General features: G+C 34.6%; 1 protein-coding gene across 5 annotated transcripts in view; it reads right to left on the bottom strand.

Annotated features, from left to right (window-relative positions):
* Nucleotides 1-14,670, bottom strand: part of LOC143229054 (uncharacterized) — a 54,137-nt gene extending 39,467 nt beyond the window's left edge. The window contains exons 1-4 of one of the 5 annotated variants that reach the window (XM_076460768.1): nt 14,446-14,583; nt 4,152-4,295; nt 2,416-2,554; nt 2,045-2,099 (exon numbers count right to left, since the gene is read on the bottom strand). In XM_076460768.1, the coding sequence (XP_076316883.1) occupies nt 2,045-2,099; nt 2,416-2,467 (107 nt within the window). In that variant the 5' untranslated portion in view covers nt 2,468-2,554; nt 4,152-4,295; nt 14,446-14,583. Of the gene's footprint in view, nt 1-2,044; nt 2,100-2,415; nt 2,555-4,151; nt 4,296-14,237; nt 14,253-14,413 lie in introns of those variants that run through there. The other 4 variants (XM_076460769.1, XM_076460766.1, XM_076460767.1 and 1 more) reach the window with 4 other exon arrangements.
* Nucleotides 14,671-16,543: the final 1,873 nt, after the last annotated feature.

Genomic DNA, 16,543 nt, shown 5'->3' with positions numbered 1-16,543 from the left:
CCATATTATATGGGGGTTGAGACATACTGATCCCATAGTGTAATTGGTCCACAGACCTATGGCATGAACCCAAATATCCAATGAAGAGAGGGTGTAACAAGAAATTGGCCTAAAAGTGTCTCAGTTAAAATGAAATTATAACAAACCTGGTTGATCAACTCCAGGAACTGAGGAAAAGGCCTGTGCACATTCACTAAACTGAAACATGACTGTGTGGCATAAGATGGAGAAGGAAACAGACTTTCACATTCACCATCCTCTTGTTCAGGTACCCCTGAACAAGGCATGACAAGGCAACTTTCAGGCAAAACTGAAGCCTGTACAAAGGTAGACAACTCCCAGCATACCCAGGTCATGATGTTTTCTGTTGATAACTGCAGACCTGAAGCCATTGTAGATGAAGTAAGTTTAGCTGCAGTAGGAGCAGCAGTGATAGTAGTTATATTGTTAAACTCAGAATTCATGATAACTATAAGTGGAATTTGAAAAAAAACTCCACACAGGAAGTTTCAAAAATGCACAAGAAAACTGAAGACATAAAATCTTAACATGTGCAAGTAAAATTTGTGGAACTGTTGTATATCAAACATAAAAACAAGTAACTGAATAAAATTTTCATGAAGCTTGAGCAAAAACACATCTCGACATCAAAAGTGCCAAGCAAGAAGTGGAGATAAGCTGCAGAGGAAATCAGTTGTGCTAGTTGTGTTGCACTCCCATTGGTGTAAGGTTGTTGCATTCTCATTTTCATGCTATTGCACAGCTGCCTCAAGTAATAGCATGTGAGAGTAGGAGGGAGCTTCAAGACTAGTAGCAAGGGAAAATTTGCACATAGAGGTCAGTCAAGACAGAAAAAGGCTAACATGGTAAGCTATTATACTAGGAATATGCTCATTATAGTATATGTCATTACTTTATTTTGTATTTTAACTACTTTTCATTTGCATTTTAAAAATTGCATTGCAATGTTAAGGTAATTTAAAAATAAATCATTATCTAGGCATAATTAAACACTGCATACATCTGAATTAATCTCTGTCAATTTCCTAGTGAATAATACTGGAGTAAAGAGAAGACAGTAAATTTCACCCACCACCAAATCTTGGGGTACTTTTTTACAAATGATAAGTGGGATGGATTCACCATCATATTATAATGTCCTCTTGACTGAAAGGATGGGCATGTCCACTTGTAGAAGTTGAACCTGTGACCTACAGACTGTGAGTCATGCAACCTAACCACCAGGCCTATCATTTAGTGAAATACAATATCATAAAAATAGGGGTCAGCATGGATTCAGCAAAGAAAAATGTGTCTTACTGATGTGTTTATCTTTTTTAAGGATTTTACTTGTTGTCTGGATGAAGAAAAGGCTTAGCAGACATATATTTTTCAAAATCTTTTAATAAGATTAGGTAAGAAAATCCCATCAGAAAGGGTTAGGGAAGGACTAGTTAATTAGAATGTTGAGAAAAAGACAAAAGTCTGTTATTAATAGACTTCAGTTACTAATGGAGTACCTCAGGGGTCAGTGCTCAGGCTTTAACTATTTTTTATTTATATGAAAAATACTAATATGAACATAATTAGTGAAGTAGTAACATTTTCTGATACAAATTCTATTATTTGATGTGATTTTCTTAGTTTACATTATTGTATGGTAAAAAACCAAATGGTGTAAACATTAAACTCTTGGGGATTCCTACATGAATTGAGGATCTTGTGGTTTTATAGAATGACTCTAATCAACTTGTTAGTTGAATAAATATTTGACTAATGACTAACGTGTTTAAAAATATACGAAGTGTGTAACTGAAGAAAAGCATATTGGCATAGTAATGGGTAAGTCACTCAAGCCACTCCAGGCCTAGCTCTAAACTATTTTGAAATTGTGTCTTCCACAATGCAGCACAAGTTCTTACTTATGTTGTTGTTTCAAACCTCTGTTTTCAGTGTTTACTGTACATACACACAAACACATTAAGTAAAGTCCTTATTTTCATTTGAAAACATAAAAAAAAAGAAGAGTAAGAGGTGTTCTTACTGAAATTTACAGGACCATCCAGAGGGCTTCAACTTGAGCTGTATTCTGAGGATGACTGAATAAGATGTGAAGACACAATCATGAGGTTAAGCAAAGACAAGGTAAGTTAAGGTTAAGACAGTTTCATTTTTCTAAGGACTGGATAATGGAATGAGTTTATACTAGAAGTAGTGGGAGGGCTGACATTTTTTATAAGATTTAAGAAGGGAACCTATGATTTCATAAAAAAATAAAATAAAATATGGATGAGTAAAAACAGACAAAAAAGTCCCTCAATGCTTGTATGTTATGTGATAACGAAAAAGTATAGTGTGTACAGAAAAACAATGCAGAGGCATTGTTAACTCTTTTTATGACTCTAGTTTACTCACTTGCAAGCAGTCCCTGTAGGACAAGGAATACAAAAGGTTGATTTTGTTTCATTTTGGAATAGACCAGCTGGACATCTTGTACAGTATTCTATTCCAGCACATTGGCCATCAAATGGACAGCACCCACATATATCCAATGCTAAAGATAGAAGTACAAATTAATTAAAAAAGAAAAGCATAGCATTTAAAAGAAAATTATTGAAAAACATATAAAATTTATAAAATATGCCAGCCCAATGTTTCAACCACCAATGGAATCTTCTCTAGCTGAGTATATATCACTGACAGATGAATCCATCAACTGAGAAAATAATAAAATATTAGATATTTAACAAATATGGTATGAAGAGGATATTTAGAATGATGAGATATCTAGATTAAGTCCACATTTAATAATCGAAGTTAATCATTTCCAGTGTTGCTGAGAAAGACAAATGAAGTGATCAGTTTATTTTAAAAGCTACTTTTCCCAGACAATGATATTATTTAGATTAGTCTTATCTTAATTTTATCAATTTCATCTTATACAGACAAATTTAAATCAGTTACAAATTACTGCTGTTATAAAACCTGCATGTAGATAAAAGATGCACTAAAGGAAGAGCATCTTGCCTAAAATGTTCTGTAAATAAATATATTTTTCAAATGTTATTTGTAAGATGACAGTAATTAATAGTAGGGATTGACAAGGTTTTCAAATAATGCACATCCCATAAAAACACTATAGAATTCCTACATGAAAAACCAATCACTTAAAATATTGACTATGATATATTATGTGGATATATACTAATAAGATGTTAAAAAGGTTGCTAACATTTCCAGTATAACAATTCGACAAATTCTAAAATAACAATTTTTTTTTATTATATTTACCTTCCTGATTACATCAGTGGAGCTAGGCCCTAAACAGCTTAGACTATTGCTACAGGATTTCTCTACCTTACTTGACTGGTCTGTGGGTATACACTTTTGATATTCAAATATATATGTCCAAACTTTTTATGAATTCTAAACATATCATGTACATACTTAAATATCTTTTCAACCCAACAGACAACATTACATATCAATGGATAGAAACATGACAGTTTTTAAAGAAAAAGTATATACTTTATACAGATATAACATAAAAAATAAACAAACAAGACTATTAAAAAATTGTGAATTTTAAAATGAAATCAGGATCCTGCTACAAAATGTAATAAAACAAGTATTAAAACCACATACAGAAATTTGTAAAATTTAATCTATACTTTGGCAGCTTTATACACTTATCTGTAGGCCAAAGTAAGGATTATATTTCATAAATTTGTGATTGTGATTTTAGTTTTGTGACATGGCTAGACTGAAAGTTAGTGATGTTGTATCTATTCCTTGGATATATAAAAACTAAACAAATAAACAGGAAAAAATATATTAAATTTAACAAAAATTAGAGATGACTGGTTATTTGTAGAATTACTTTAAATACCCAAAACAAAATAATTGTTGCAATAAAAAATATACATATTAATTTCAATGCCAAACAAAGTAGGGATTGAAAATTGTTCTAAAATATATTCAACTAGTATCACTTTATATGTTTGTGTACTTTTTTTATTCCAGCATTTATTTTGACTATTTCTTATAGCAATTCTATGAATAACCAATGTTCTCTACTTTCCATTACATACATATATTTTTTTCTTATTAATATTTTTTTGTGTCATACATTGAAACTAAGCTCCACTCACTCAAATTTCCAAATGTTCCTGCTGGACAGTCTGCACATTTCTGCAAAATATTCTCAGTACAGACAGGTTGGCTATCATCTGTAACACTTGCAAAATCATATCTCAAAATTCCTGATAAAATCAACAATTTGATCACAATGAAACCTGAAAAAAAATCCAATCCACATTTCTGAATAATGTATATGAATTAAAGAATCAATATATAGCATTTCATAAAACTCAGATATAATCTAATTTTATAAATTCTAGCCAAAATATAGTCTTAACAATTACAGGGTGGCCTGTCCCTACTTATCCATATGTTATTAAGTTATATTTAATTATGCATGTATTACAAATTCGTTTTTCTCAGAGAAGTATGGCCGATGTAAGCCCATTTACACTTGAAGAGCATATTGTGACAAGTACATGGGTACATGAGTGCAAGAATACTAGTGACACCACACAGATACACTGGATACACAAGATATATGGATGGGTAGGGACTTACGAGCCACCCTGTATATTGCAAGATCTTATCGATACCTTTTAGTCTGTAAAATTACTTGATACTGAAATTCTACAGACTGGGTGAGAATATATGGTATCCACTCTTTAGATGCCATTACATTGTACAATAATATTAGATTGTTTGATGTTTAAATAGAATAACTATAAATTTTCAGAACTACACCAGAGGAAGTAATATCTAAGTAACATTTTAGTGTATTTAAAAAAAATGAAATAAACATTTCCTATTTAACTGAATTGTCATACATAATTTGCCAACAACTTTAGGGTATAACAAATTTTAAACACAGTTAATACAACTGTCAAACCTTAACTTTCAAACCATTTGTTAAGGCTGTAACTTGTAAAGCTGATTTGTATATACAAATTTTAAATGTAAAAACTTGTAATTTAAATTTTTAGGCTGGAAATAGCCATGCACTGTAAAAGCAAGAAAAAAATAAAAGTGCTTATATATCTTAGTATAATATCTCACATCCAATCAGACCTAGGGTTGAAGAGCTGCAGTATTATATTAACCACTTCACTAAATGATAAAATTTCAAATGTAGCACATGATTACAATGGATATTTTGATCTTTTACAGTTGGTTCCGCACACTCACCCTTGAGAAAAAGTAAAAACACACACAAATGCTCTATTTTTAGGATATTACTGATTCTACTTTTAAACTATTGTAAAATGTTGGTTTTCACTCCTTTGACAGCAACTAATTCTATACGTCAATCATCCTGTTAGAAAAATATAACTGTTCTTTCCAATCTTTAAACTTGTGTAATCACATCCTATTGTCTTCAGCATAGAGCATGAAGAAAAATATGAATGCCTTTTGCCAATCAGTCCTCCAGGTAATCTTATGAACTTGTAACTTTTTATCCCTTCCAAAATAAAGTAACTTTTAAACTTATTCTCACAATATAATCCTTCCATTCAAAGAATCATCTCAGTTGTTTTCCTTCAATAAGTATTCCCAGAAAAGCTTATGAAGTAATTTCTGGATAATGATGATAATAATCAGTAAATCTATGAGTATACCATAAAATTCTATAAGCTTTGCTACTAACAACACAGTACTACCTTAAGGAACTTATTCACCACTATGCCAAATCATGCTATCAAATGGGTTTCTACTAGGGCCCTGAAAATCTCAATTTTTTATTCAAATCAGTTGTGCATATGTAAATAGATCATAAAGTATACCAGTTGAAAAAAAAATCAAATAGAATATGTTTTTTTTATTTATCTGGAATACTTCTACACACAATTAGTAATGAGTATAAAACAGTGAAAACTAAAGTAAATCTTTCTAAAAACAAATGATATAATGTATTTATATAATTGAAAGAAGAATGGTACAACATCATAACAAAAGTGCTCTTACAATAAAATAGGTTCCAGTGTATTGTATGAATTAAAAGTTAAATTCTAAAGTCTACTGGAGGTGATGTAGATTCAAAAATCTCAAATTGAGGCCCAAGCTAATGAAATTAATCTCCAGTCCTAATTCACAATCAAATCAAATCTCAAAAGCTTTGCAAAACCTTAGTTACTACCTAATTGAGTGTGTGATCCAAATTATCATAACCAAAATTTGTAATTTTCCTAAACTGAGAATGTATTTCTGATAGGTATGTCCCTCTTCTCACAAGTTTAGCTTTTTCCACTTTGTACTGCTCCCTGTAAGCAATCTTTTTTTATAATGCATGCCACAAACCTTCTGCACAATACTATTGGAATAATCTTCCAACATGTTTTACATCTAAATCAACATGCATTCTCCTCCATGAATAAGAGAGCATCACCATCACATAATGCATGTGATACCCTCTAAAGCAACACTACTGAACCATTACTTTGAAATCTGGCAGAAGATGTAAGCACCATAAAATTGGGGAAAGAAGAATACATTTTCAGTTTAGGAAAATTATAACTTTCAACATGGTAATTCCTTCCACTCAAGATTGGCTAGAATTCCACATTGAAAAGGAGAAGGGACAGGTGTTAGGGAAGAATAGACATATCCCCAAAGGCAACTTTAAGGATATTTCTGCACAGGAGAAAAACAGATCAGTTAAATCTGAAGAGGGATATCGCACTACTTCTAAACCAGGTATCTTCTAGCCATGAACGAACATGGCAGAAAAGAGGATAAGTCAAGAAAGTGATCCTGATCAGATAAATAAATAACTCAATCCCACAGAATGAAAGTGGATAAAGGAGAATGTGTCTCATGGTATAGAATGGCTAGGTTATAGTGGACCATGCTCAATAATTCAACTACATCCAAAACTGCCTTGCTGATTACTGACATCCATGAGAAAGGTAGGTTGAGGATCATATTGCCTTCTGCGGATGTGAGGAAATGACCAGCTCCAGGACATGACAAAGGTATGGTGTTGAGCTGGGGATTTAGGTGTGTGGCACCTGGTATTGAGGGAAGTCCACCACTTGCAATCAACTCTCATGACAATGAGCTTGGTCTGAAAGATCCAAAGGTCAATAATATCACTATCTCAAGAGAAAAAAAAAGAATGCTCAGGATAGAAGGGAAACAACACACATGTCTATCATGACTCACAACACAGGGGGAAGAAATGAAGGAGGAAGACAGTCAACCCCAAACCTGGGTGAGCACTTACAGTCATGTGAAAAAGTTAGGACACCCTATGAAAGCCTGTGTATTTTTGTAACATTTTTGGATATACAGATGTTTAATCTCAATTTTAACAATACTGAGAGATTATAGGAATATAACTAAACAATTAAACCTGAAGAAAAGACTTTTCAAGATCTTCTGTGAATGTAATTCTATAAAAATGCACATTCTAACTGAGGAAAAAGTTAGGACACCTCCACATTTATTTCCACTTAAAATGGCTCAACTACCACACAGGTGTATCACACCAGGTGCGCATGATTAGAAGATCGTTACTCAGAATTTTGAATGAGGCTTGCCCCATTTAAACCTCAGACATTTAGTTTGGTGTGCTTCTGACTGTTGAAGTGAGAATGAGCACCATGATGAGAGTAAAGAGCTGTCTGAGGCCTTCAGAAAGAAAACTGTAGGAGCTTATGAGTCTGGTAAGGGATTTAAAAAGATTCCAAAAGATTTTGAAATCAACCATTCCACTGTCTGGAAAATAGTCAACAAGTGAAGGGCTTTCAAAACAACTGCCAACATGCCCAGGTCTGGTTGTCAAAGCAAGTTCTCTCCAAGAGCAGACCGCAAGATGCTAAAAGAGGTCTCCAAACACCCTAACATGTCATCATGGTACCTACAGCAGGCTATGACTACTGTTGATGTGAAAGTCCATGCCTCTACAAGCAGAAAGAGACTGCAAAAGTTTAACTTGCATGGGAGGTGTGCAAGGAGGAAACCTTTGTTCTCTAAGAGAAACACCAAGGCCAGACTGAAGTTTGCAGAGAAATGTAGACAAAGACCAGGACTTCTGGAATAATGTTCTTTGGACAGATGAGTCCAAAACTGAATTATTTGGACACCAGAACAGGGAACATGTTTGGCATAAACCAAATACAGCATTCCAGGAAAAGAACCTCATACCAACTGTGAAGCATGGAGGTGGAAGTGTCATGGTTTGGGGCTGCTTTGTTGCAGCAGGACCTGGACAGCTCACAATCATAGAATCTACCATGAATTCTACTGTGTATCAGAGGGTGCTTGAGGATCATGCAAGACCATCTGCACAAAAATTAAAGCTGAAGCAGAACTGGAACCTGCAACACAACAATGACCCAAAACATATCAGTAAATCCACCAAGGACTAGCTGAAAAATAAGAAATGGAAAATCCTGGAATGGCCAAATCAAAGCCCAGATCTTAATCCTATTTAAATGCTGTGGTGACTTGAAATGGATTGTACATGCAAAAAATCCCTCAAACATCTCACAGCTGACAGAATTCTGCATTGAGTAGTGGGGCAAAGTTGCTTCAGACCAATGTCAGAGACTGGTAGATGGCTACAAGAAGTGTCTCACTGCAGTTATTTTAGCCAAAGGGGGCAACACTAGCTATTAGGGGGTAGTGTGTCCTAACTTTTTCCTCAGTTAGAATATGCATTTTTGTAGAATTACATTTACAGAAGATCTTGAAAAGTCTTTTCTTGAGTTTTAATTGTTCAGTTATATTCCTGTAACTTCTCAGTATTGTTAAAATTGAGATTAAATATCTATATATCCAAACATGTTACACAAATACACAGGCTTTCATAAGGTGTCCTAACTTTTTCACATTAGTGTGTCAGTTGGTTCACTTGATATCCAAAACCAGCTCAAGGGGTACCAACATTTGTACAAAGACAGAATGAGGGCACCCAATTTCAGATGTAAACTGCATTGAGAAGTGTCACTCTTTTGTATGTGTCATTAAATCCAGAGGATGATACATGTTCTACACCACCAGAATATCAGTACCCTACTCTGAACTGAATGATTATAGCCATCTCTGTAGAACATATTCAGCGAGATATTTCCATGGTCACACACCCTAGTCACTTGGAACTAATAAGTGGTTAGGACCCCATACTTTATTGGAAGAAAAGGAAGGAAAAACAAAAAAGAGTGTTGGAGAGTCCAGAGATACTGATACATGCAAGACAGTGCAATGGGTGATCACAAAAACCCTATTTTAAATAAACAAACTATACTGCTTTATTCAATCAAGACAAAGCACGGATGGATAACTATTATTTTCTGCTTTACCTAAGCTGTCCACGTGCAGTGCAATCTGTGATGGGCATGTCATGATACAAGTATCATGAAGGATTTACACTAGAGTGATTTTGTGAAACACCCCATCTCAAGAGTATACATAGCCATGAAAATAATGGAATCAACATGGGCATATTTTATAAAAAGATGGCTGCAAATGGTTACAGCCATCTAAGTGGAACCTATTCAGAGCAGAGACAGAATACCTGGTCTGGCACCATTAGCCACAGAGTATGATCCAAAGTGAATCTGAAGCAGGGGCCTTTAAAAAAAAGATGGCATTAGTGGACTAATCACAGCCATGCCTAAATCAGAATAAGAGCTACAGGATGCAGAAACTGTGATATGATGGAGATAATAGGAGATGAATGTCTGAGGAGTGGTTGCATATGCAACTGCAGAATCTTTTCCAAAAACTAACCAAGATGAAAAGCAAGTGAAAAGGTGAAGTGACAAATTTGATGGGAGGTAACATGAAATAATGATGTTGAAAAGGAGACAAAGATGAACAAGCCAAATGGACTAATTGATCAATCGAACTGGTAAAAGAAAAGTGAGAAAAATCTCAAAAGTAGAGGGTTGCCAGGGAATAAATAAATTGGAACAGGAACCCCTGAAGGAAGTAGTGTGGTCAGTGTAACAACAAATGGTATGCACTGGACATAGAAGTCTACCTGGAGCAAGACAAGGGTAAAGATTAGAAATAGAAGGATGGGAAATGGACGAAAAGGAGTTACCCTTACAAGCTGCTGAAAACTTTGAAAGTAGGGAACAATATGGACAAAAGAGAAAATATGTTGGGTAATACAATGTGAGAATGATAGCAAATATATTTGAACAACAGACCAAGAGGAGAAGGAAATATGCCTTAAGGGATAGGTAAACCAAAGGACACAAGGCCTTAGATAGGAGTAGTTAACAAAATGGAGTACAACATTCATGTCACATTCTGGAAGTACTGGATGCCTAGATGGCCGATGTATCCAGAAGGAATGGATCAAAAGGATAAAAAAAGGTGAAAGAAATACCCTGTGATGTGAGAAATTAAAAGCATGGGATAGGTCTGTCTCACATCCATATATCAAGGAGACCAAAGATCCCTTCTCAAAAAGTCATGGTAAAACTCCGAGACACTATAAACCATTGGAATAGAAACTGGAACCCTCTCGAGCCAGGACCCAGATAAGAAATACATTCCGTTTCCACTGTTACATAGCCATGGATAAAGGATAAATGGAATTAGTGAGCTAAATGAAACACCACCCATCACGAAAACCTCAAACTTCTCACCAGGGACCAGACAAAAGCCAGACATAAAGATGGATTGCAGTTGACAAAAAAGATCAGAGAATAAGAGGATAGGAACTGGAGGGTACAAATGTAATCAGAGCAAACGTGGTAGTAAAGCAGCCAGTAAAAAGGAATCAGAAGGACTTTGCACACAGTGGTATGGATGAGGGAGAATGCCTAAGGAAGTAACTGGACAGGAGAATAAACCTAAAGGAACTTGTTCAACCAATCTTGCCTGTAGTCATCTGTTGTCAAAGCTCAAGGATTGGCAACAGGAGACCAAAACAAAATTAACTGGTGATTTAGGGAGGTAGCAAATACATCAATATGAGGATAAAGGGACCACTCTGTCTGGTAAACCTGATCTAGTTGGGAAAGAAGATCAGTCACAAGGTTGAAAGCACCTGGAACATGACACACCAACAACTGAATGTGATGATGCTGGGCCTAAAAGAAAAGATCCTAGGTAAAAAAAAACACAGGTTTCTTGACTGGATGCCCCCTTTGTAATTGATATGAACCACCATTGTTAAACAATTGAGGTGGATCATGACCAACTGACCCCTGGAGATACGAAAAAATTATTCAAAGCCTGAAAAACAGCAAGGAGTTTGCAGATGTACATATGAAGAGACATTCCTCCACACACCAACTACATGAAGCCACTCAGTGGTTGACCTATCCATACCATCCCTGAAGGGATGCATTCATGAAGAGATGCAAATTTGGCTGTGAAGGGGAAAGCAAGACACTCACTAAAATATTAATCTTGTCCAACCACTACTGGAAAACACCCAAATGAATGAGGTACTGGAGTGGATAAAAGAAGGACTTCTCCAATTTAATCAACCAGCCCACCTGAGAATCTTCAAGATGGAGCTGATAAGTATGACACCCCTACTGCTGTATGAAATGAGCAAGAAAAAGAAAGTCATCCATGTAGCAATGAAAGAGTAACCGTAAGACATAAAGATGTGGTGCACAGGTTCACACTACCTGACAAAAGATATATGATGGTAAATTTAGCCCAAAGGGTAAGGCAAAAAATGAGTACATCACACCAAAGTGTAACTGTATGTCATAAAGATGTGATTCACAGGTTCATACCACGTGACAAAAGACATATAATGATAAATCAAGCCCAAAGGGTACGGCACAAAATTGGTACACTACACCACAATGGACAAATTGAAGACAAAGATGAGAATATACAAATAATCATTGAAGACTTTCATCTTGGTTATCCAAAGACTTTGAGAAAAAGATCACTGAAGAATAAGCTAATGGTAAATTGTGGAAGCATGAATATATTGTTTGAGATGGGACAGGTCAATGACCAGCCTCAAGTTCCATCTTTTTGGAAACCACAAACAGCCAGGAGTATTCTCCCCAAACAATGTGGGGCAGGTTTAATAGCCTGTTGTGTGAAGAGGTCTTTTACTACCTCAGAGAAATGCTGTTGCAACAAGAGATCCTGAGAAAAGGAAAGAAAACAGGCATGTTGGATAAAGATAAAGGAGTAAGAAATGGGATGACAAAAACTTCTGACAATACTCTGGGAACCCAAACATCAGATATGAAGAGGTCCTATTGATGAACGAAAGCCTTAACGTGAATTCCCACCAGATCTGATCTTATACGATAGTCACCAAAACCTTTGTTGGTATACCATACATTTTTATGAAAAATGATAAACAATGGCATCTTGGTAAGAAAAAACAGGCAAGGTCAAAGAAGGGGATGGTTGTGGGGACAGGAAATAATGCCAATAAATAAATGCTTTAAATGAAAGTGAACACTTCTTAAAAAGAAATGAAAGTAAAACAAAGGTAAACCACTTCATAGCAGAATTGGAACAAAACATCAAATATCTGAATTCCAGCACCACTAAACAAGAAGTGATCGTTCAGTAGTGGTACACAAAGGGTTTGGTTTGTTTTGAATTTCTCGCAAAGCTACCCAAGGGCTATCTGCACTAGCTGTCCCTAATTTAGCAGTGTAAGAGTAGAGGGAAGGCAGCTAGCCATCACCACCCACTGCCAACTCTTGGGCTAATCTTTTACCAACAAATAATGGAATTGACCATCACATTATGATGTCCCACAGCTGAAAGGGTGAGCATTATTGGTGTGATGGGGATTCAAACCTGCAACCCTTGGATAACAAGTCAAGTGCCTTAACCACCTGGCCTTGCTGTGCCTTACACATGATGGTGGTGCTCTCCTACTGGTGGAGAGATGATACATGTTGATTTGCATAAGATGTAGCAAGTGTTATGAAAAGTTCACATACAGAGAGCACCACAAAATGGAAAAGGCTAATTTTGTGAATACTATATGTATTCACAACATATAGTGATGTATAAAATAAACTATAAAATACTACATGTAGTCCTACCACTACCAGTCTATAGTTAAGTACAAAAACCAAGATGCATCAACACTATCAGTTTCCTTAACTATCTTAGTAACTAAATTATATCTCTTCCAACACTATTGTGTCCTCAATACAGCTAGAAATATTCAAGAGTTTAATATTTTCCTCAAACATTAGTAAGTTACTAATTATGTCCCCATCAACACAATTAATATAAATAAGAAAAGCAAAGGCTTCAAAATGATCCATGAGGCATTCCATTAGTAACAAGGGTCCAGTTTGAGTGAACTCCATTAATGAGAACGTTTTTACTTTCTCTCATCCAACCACTCTACAGTTCAATTAAGCAATATTTTTTTCCAAAACTTACAGGTGAAACTTTCTTAACTAATCTTTTGTGCAGACCTTATCAAAGCTGCTGTTAGATCTAAGTACGTCATGTTTGTACCTTTTCAATTATCAAGTTAATTTACAACACATTCTAAAATAGTTAAGTTAGTAAAGCAAGTTTTTCCTTTGGTGGGCCCATATGGTCTTTCTCACATACGAAATCTCATCAACATATTTGACTTAAGGACAATGGACCTGTTTGTCCATCTCAGTACATTTCATTGAATAAACTAAATGTTATAATGAAAATAAAACATGTAAAACCACCATTACCATTCACAAATTTAGCAAAAGTTCTCTTAAACATGTAAAAATTTACGACATCCATGACGTCTTATTCTGAAAACTAACCATTCTGTTAGGAAAGGAAAGTGATCTTGGTTAATGCTACTCTGCAAAAATTTCTATTTATGTACCCTAGTCCTACCACTACCAGTCTATAGTTAAGTACAAAAACCACGATGCATTAACACTATCAGTTTCCTTAACTGTCTTAGTAACATAAATTATATCTTTTCTAGCATTATCCTGTTCAAGAGAAAATTTCACAAACTTTAACGTCCTCATAAGACAACCAAAGGTTTAACTTTAAGAGAAGTAAAGGAAAGGCCGAGTGGAATTAGAAGTAACTATACACAAGTAAATAAATATTTTACACTCAAGAGTGATATTTCACTCAATAAAGTAATAAAATGCAAAAAAATATTGAATAATGCAAAATATCAAAACAATTATATTTATAAATTATATGTAACTTTCCTGTTTAAAAATATCAGAAGTCAAAATACAAACTTCATTCCTACTGTACTTGTAATATCAGTTATTTGAAAATAAGACTGCAATGTTACACAACAGTAAGACTTAAGTTAAAAAGGGTCTAGAGCGGTAACAGTACTATAATAGTAGCAATCGTAAGAACTCACGATTGAGTTAGTGCTAGCCAAAGTTAGATTAAAAATAAAACATACACATAACCTTGTGAACTTGAAACTGCACCAACCATTAGACTTTTTCGCTGCTTCAATAATTAATTAATTTATTGCCATGTACATTTCATAAATCGAAGTGAAATTCTTTCACACCTAAATACAACTAAACTCTTTAAAATTAAAGTTCAACTTCAATCTTTGAAAACAATTACCATTATGTAACATATGTTACTCCAATAGATGGCGGGTTGTAAGTACAAATACCACAAGAAACGTGAAAAGGAATAGCGTTTTAAAGAAGTAATAGTGAAAGAAAATAAAAAATGGAAATAATAAAAATTTGCATAAAATGTGTTGTATTGGCATTAAATTCATATTAAATTAATGGGAAAATATAAATAAACAAGATACTTAACAGAAATAAACAATCACAACCGCAATAAAAATGAACAAGTAATTTAATAAATGAAAAATAAAAAGCATGTAAACTGAACTTAGGAAGAAGTGAAAAGTTCAAAACGAAAGATAACACATCAAAAATATGTTCACAGTTTTTTTTTTTTGCCTTTAGAGAAATTAATACGTATTTATATCAGGTTATCCCTTAAGTAATATCAGGTTTTAGGTTCAGCAAAAGAGAAAGGATTTCAAGCGCTTTTAATGTATATTTCATTATTATTAATTACTTTCTGCCAACTATTCACTAGCTTCTGAACGATACTTCTAAAAAATTCTTTGGGTTTGTAGGAAAATAATGTAGAGATGATATTTTTGACATCTTCATGTGTTCTAAGTTCTTTTCCATTCATATAGTTCTGCAAACTTCGGAACAGATTGTAATCAGATGGAGCAAGGTTTGGAGAATAAGGAGGGTGTAGAAGTTTTTCCCAGTCTTACCTCTTCAATCTTTGTAGATGTAAGCTTTGCTGTATGGGGCCGTGCATTATCCTGATGTAACACTTGTACGATTGATCAAAGCAGGCCTCTTTTCTTTTAATGCAACATTCAAGCGCTTTAATTGTTGACAGTAGAAGTCTGATGTAATCGTTACATTGAGTGGCAGCAACTCAAAGTGAATCACACCAACAATATTCCATCAAACGCTTAACAAGACTAGGGTGGAGATCCATTTTAGGCTGTGCTTTAGCCAGTTTATATGCACTGAGCCATTGTCTGCGGCGCTTAACAATTTTATAAAATATTCATTTTTCATCTCCATTCACTAACCTGTCCAAAAAAGGTAAGTTACGTTCACGAGAGTGCGGAGAACTGCAAATTTACACTCTTGCTCTAAGATTGGCTTATGTCAAATCATGGGGGATCCATTTTTCAAGTTTTGGCACCTTTTCAAGCTGTTGCAGATGACGGTGAACTGTTGAATGGGTTGAATTAAGCTTCTGTATTTGCTCTTCAACTGTTACAGCACAATCTTCATCAAGTGCAGCTAGCAACAAGTCATCATTAAACTCAATAGGAGAAGCTGAATGTGGCGCATCACTTAAGCTGTAGTCACCTGATCTGAACTTCTGAAACCACTTTCGACATTTTGTTTCATTAAGAGACTCCGTACCATAAACACCTTGAATGATTTGTGTAGTTTCTGCTGCACTATTGCTTTTTTTTTTTAACTCATAAAGCATTATATACCTAATGTGCTCTTTAGAAACATCCATCTTCATAAGGGTTTATTTGATTAATGATCTTAAAAATGGAGTTGGGTTAGTTTCTTTTGTTTCTCCGAACTTTTTTTATGCACGTCCTACTACATATTTTAGTCATTAAAACATACTACAACGACAGAAATGATGATGCACTTTTTGTATTAAATTTTCGGACATTACTTATGGGATGACCTGATACAATTTGCAAAATTTTGAGCATTGAATTATATATGTAAGATGTGGGTGTATTTCCTTTCCGCTCATGAAATTTTCTACAAATAAAAAACTTATATTACTAAAACTGACACGATTTTGTTGGTCCTAAATATGCAGTAAAGATGTTGATTGGTTGGATTTCTGTAATGTTATAAAGTTTAATTTTGTTTGTTTATGAGCAAAGCTACACAATAGCCTATTTGAGCTCTTTTATATGCAAAAACGGATCGTTTGGGCTGAGAAAACACTTTACATAGAAGAGCGAACAACGTTTCGACCTTCTTCGGTCATC

Source organism: Tachypleus tridentatus, chromosome 10, assembly GCF_004210375.1.
Source record: "Tachypleus tridentatus isolate NWPU-2018 chromosome 10, ASM421037v1, whole genome shotgun sequence".
Taxonomy (NCBI): domain Eukaryota; kingdom Metazoa; phylum Arthropoda; class Merostomata; order Xiphosura; family Limulidae; genus Tachypleus; species Tachypleus tridentatus.
This window is presented reverse-complemented; position numbering and strand designations above follow the sequence as displayed.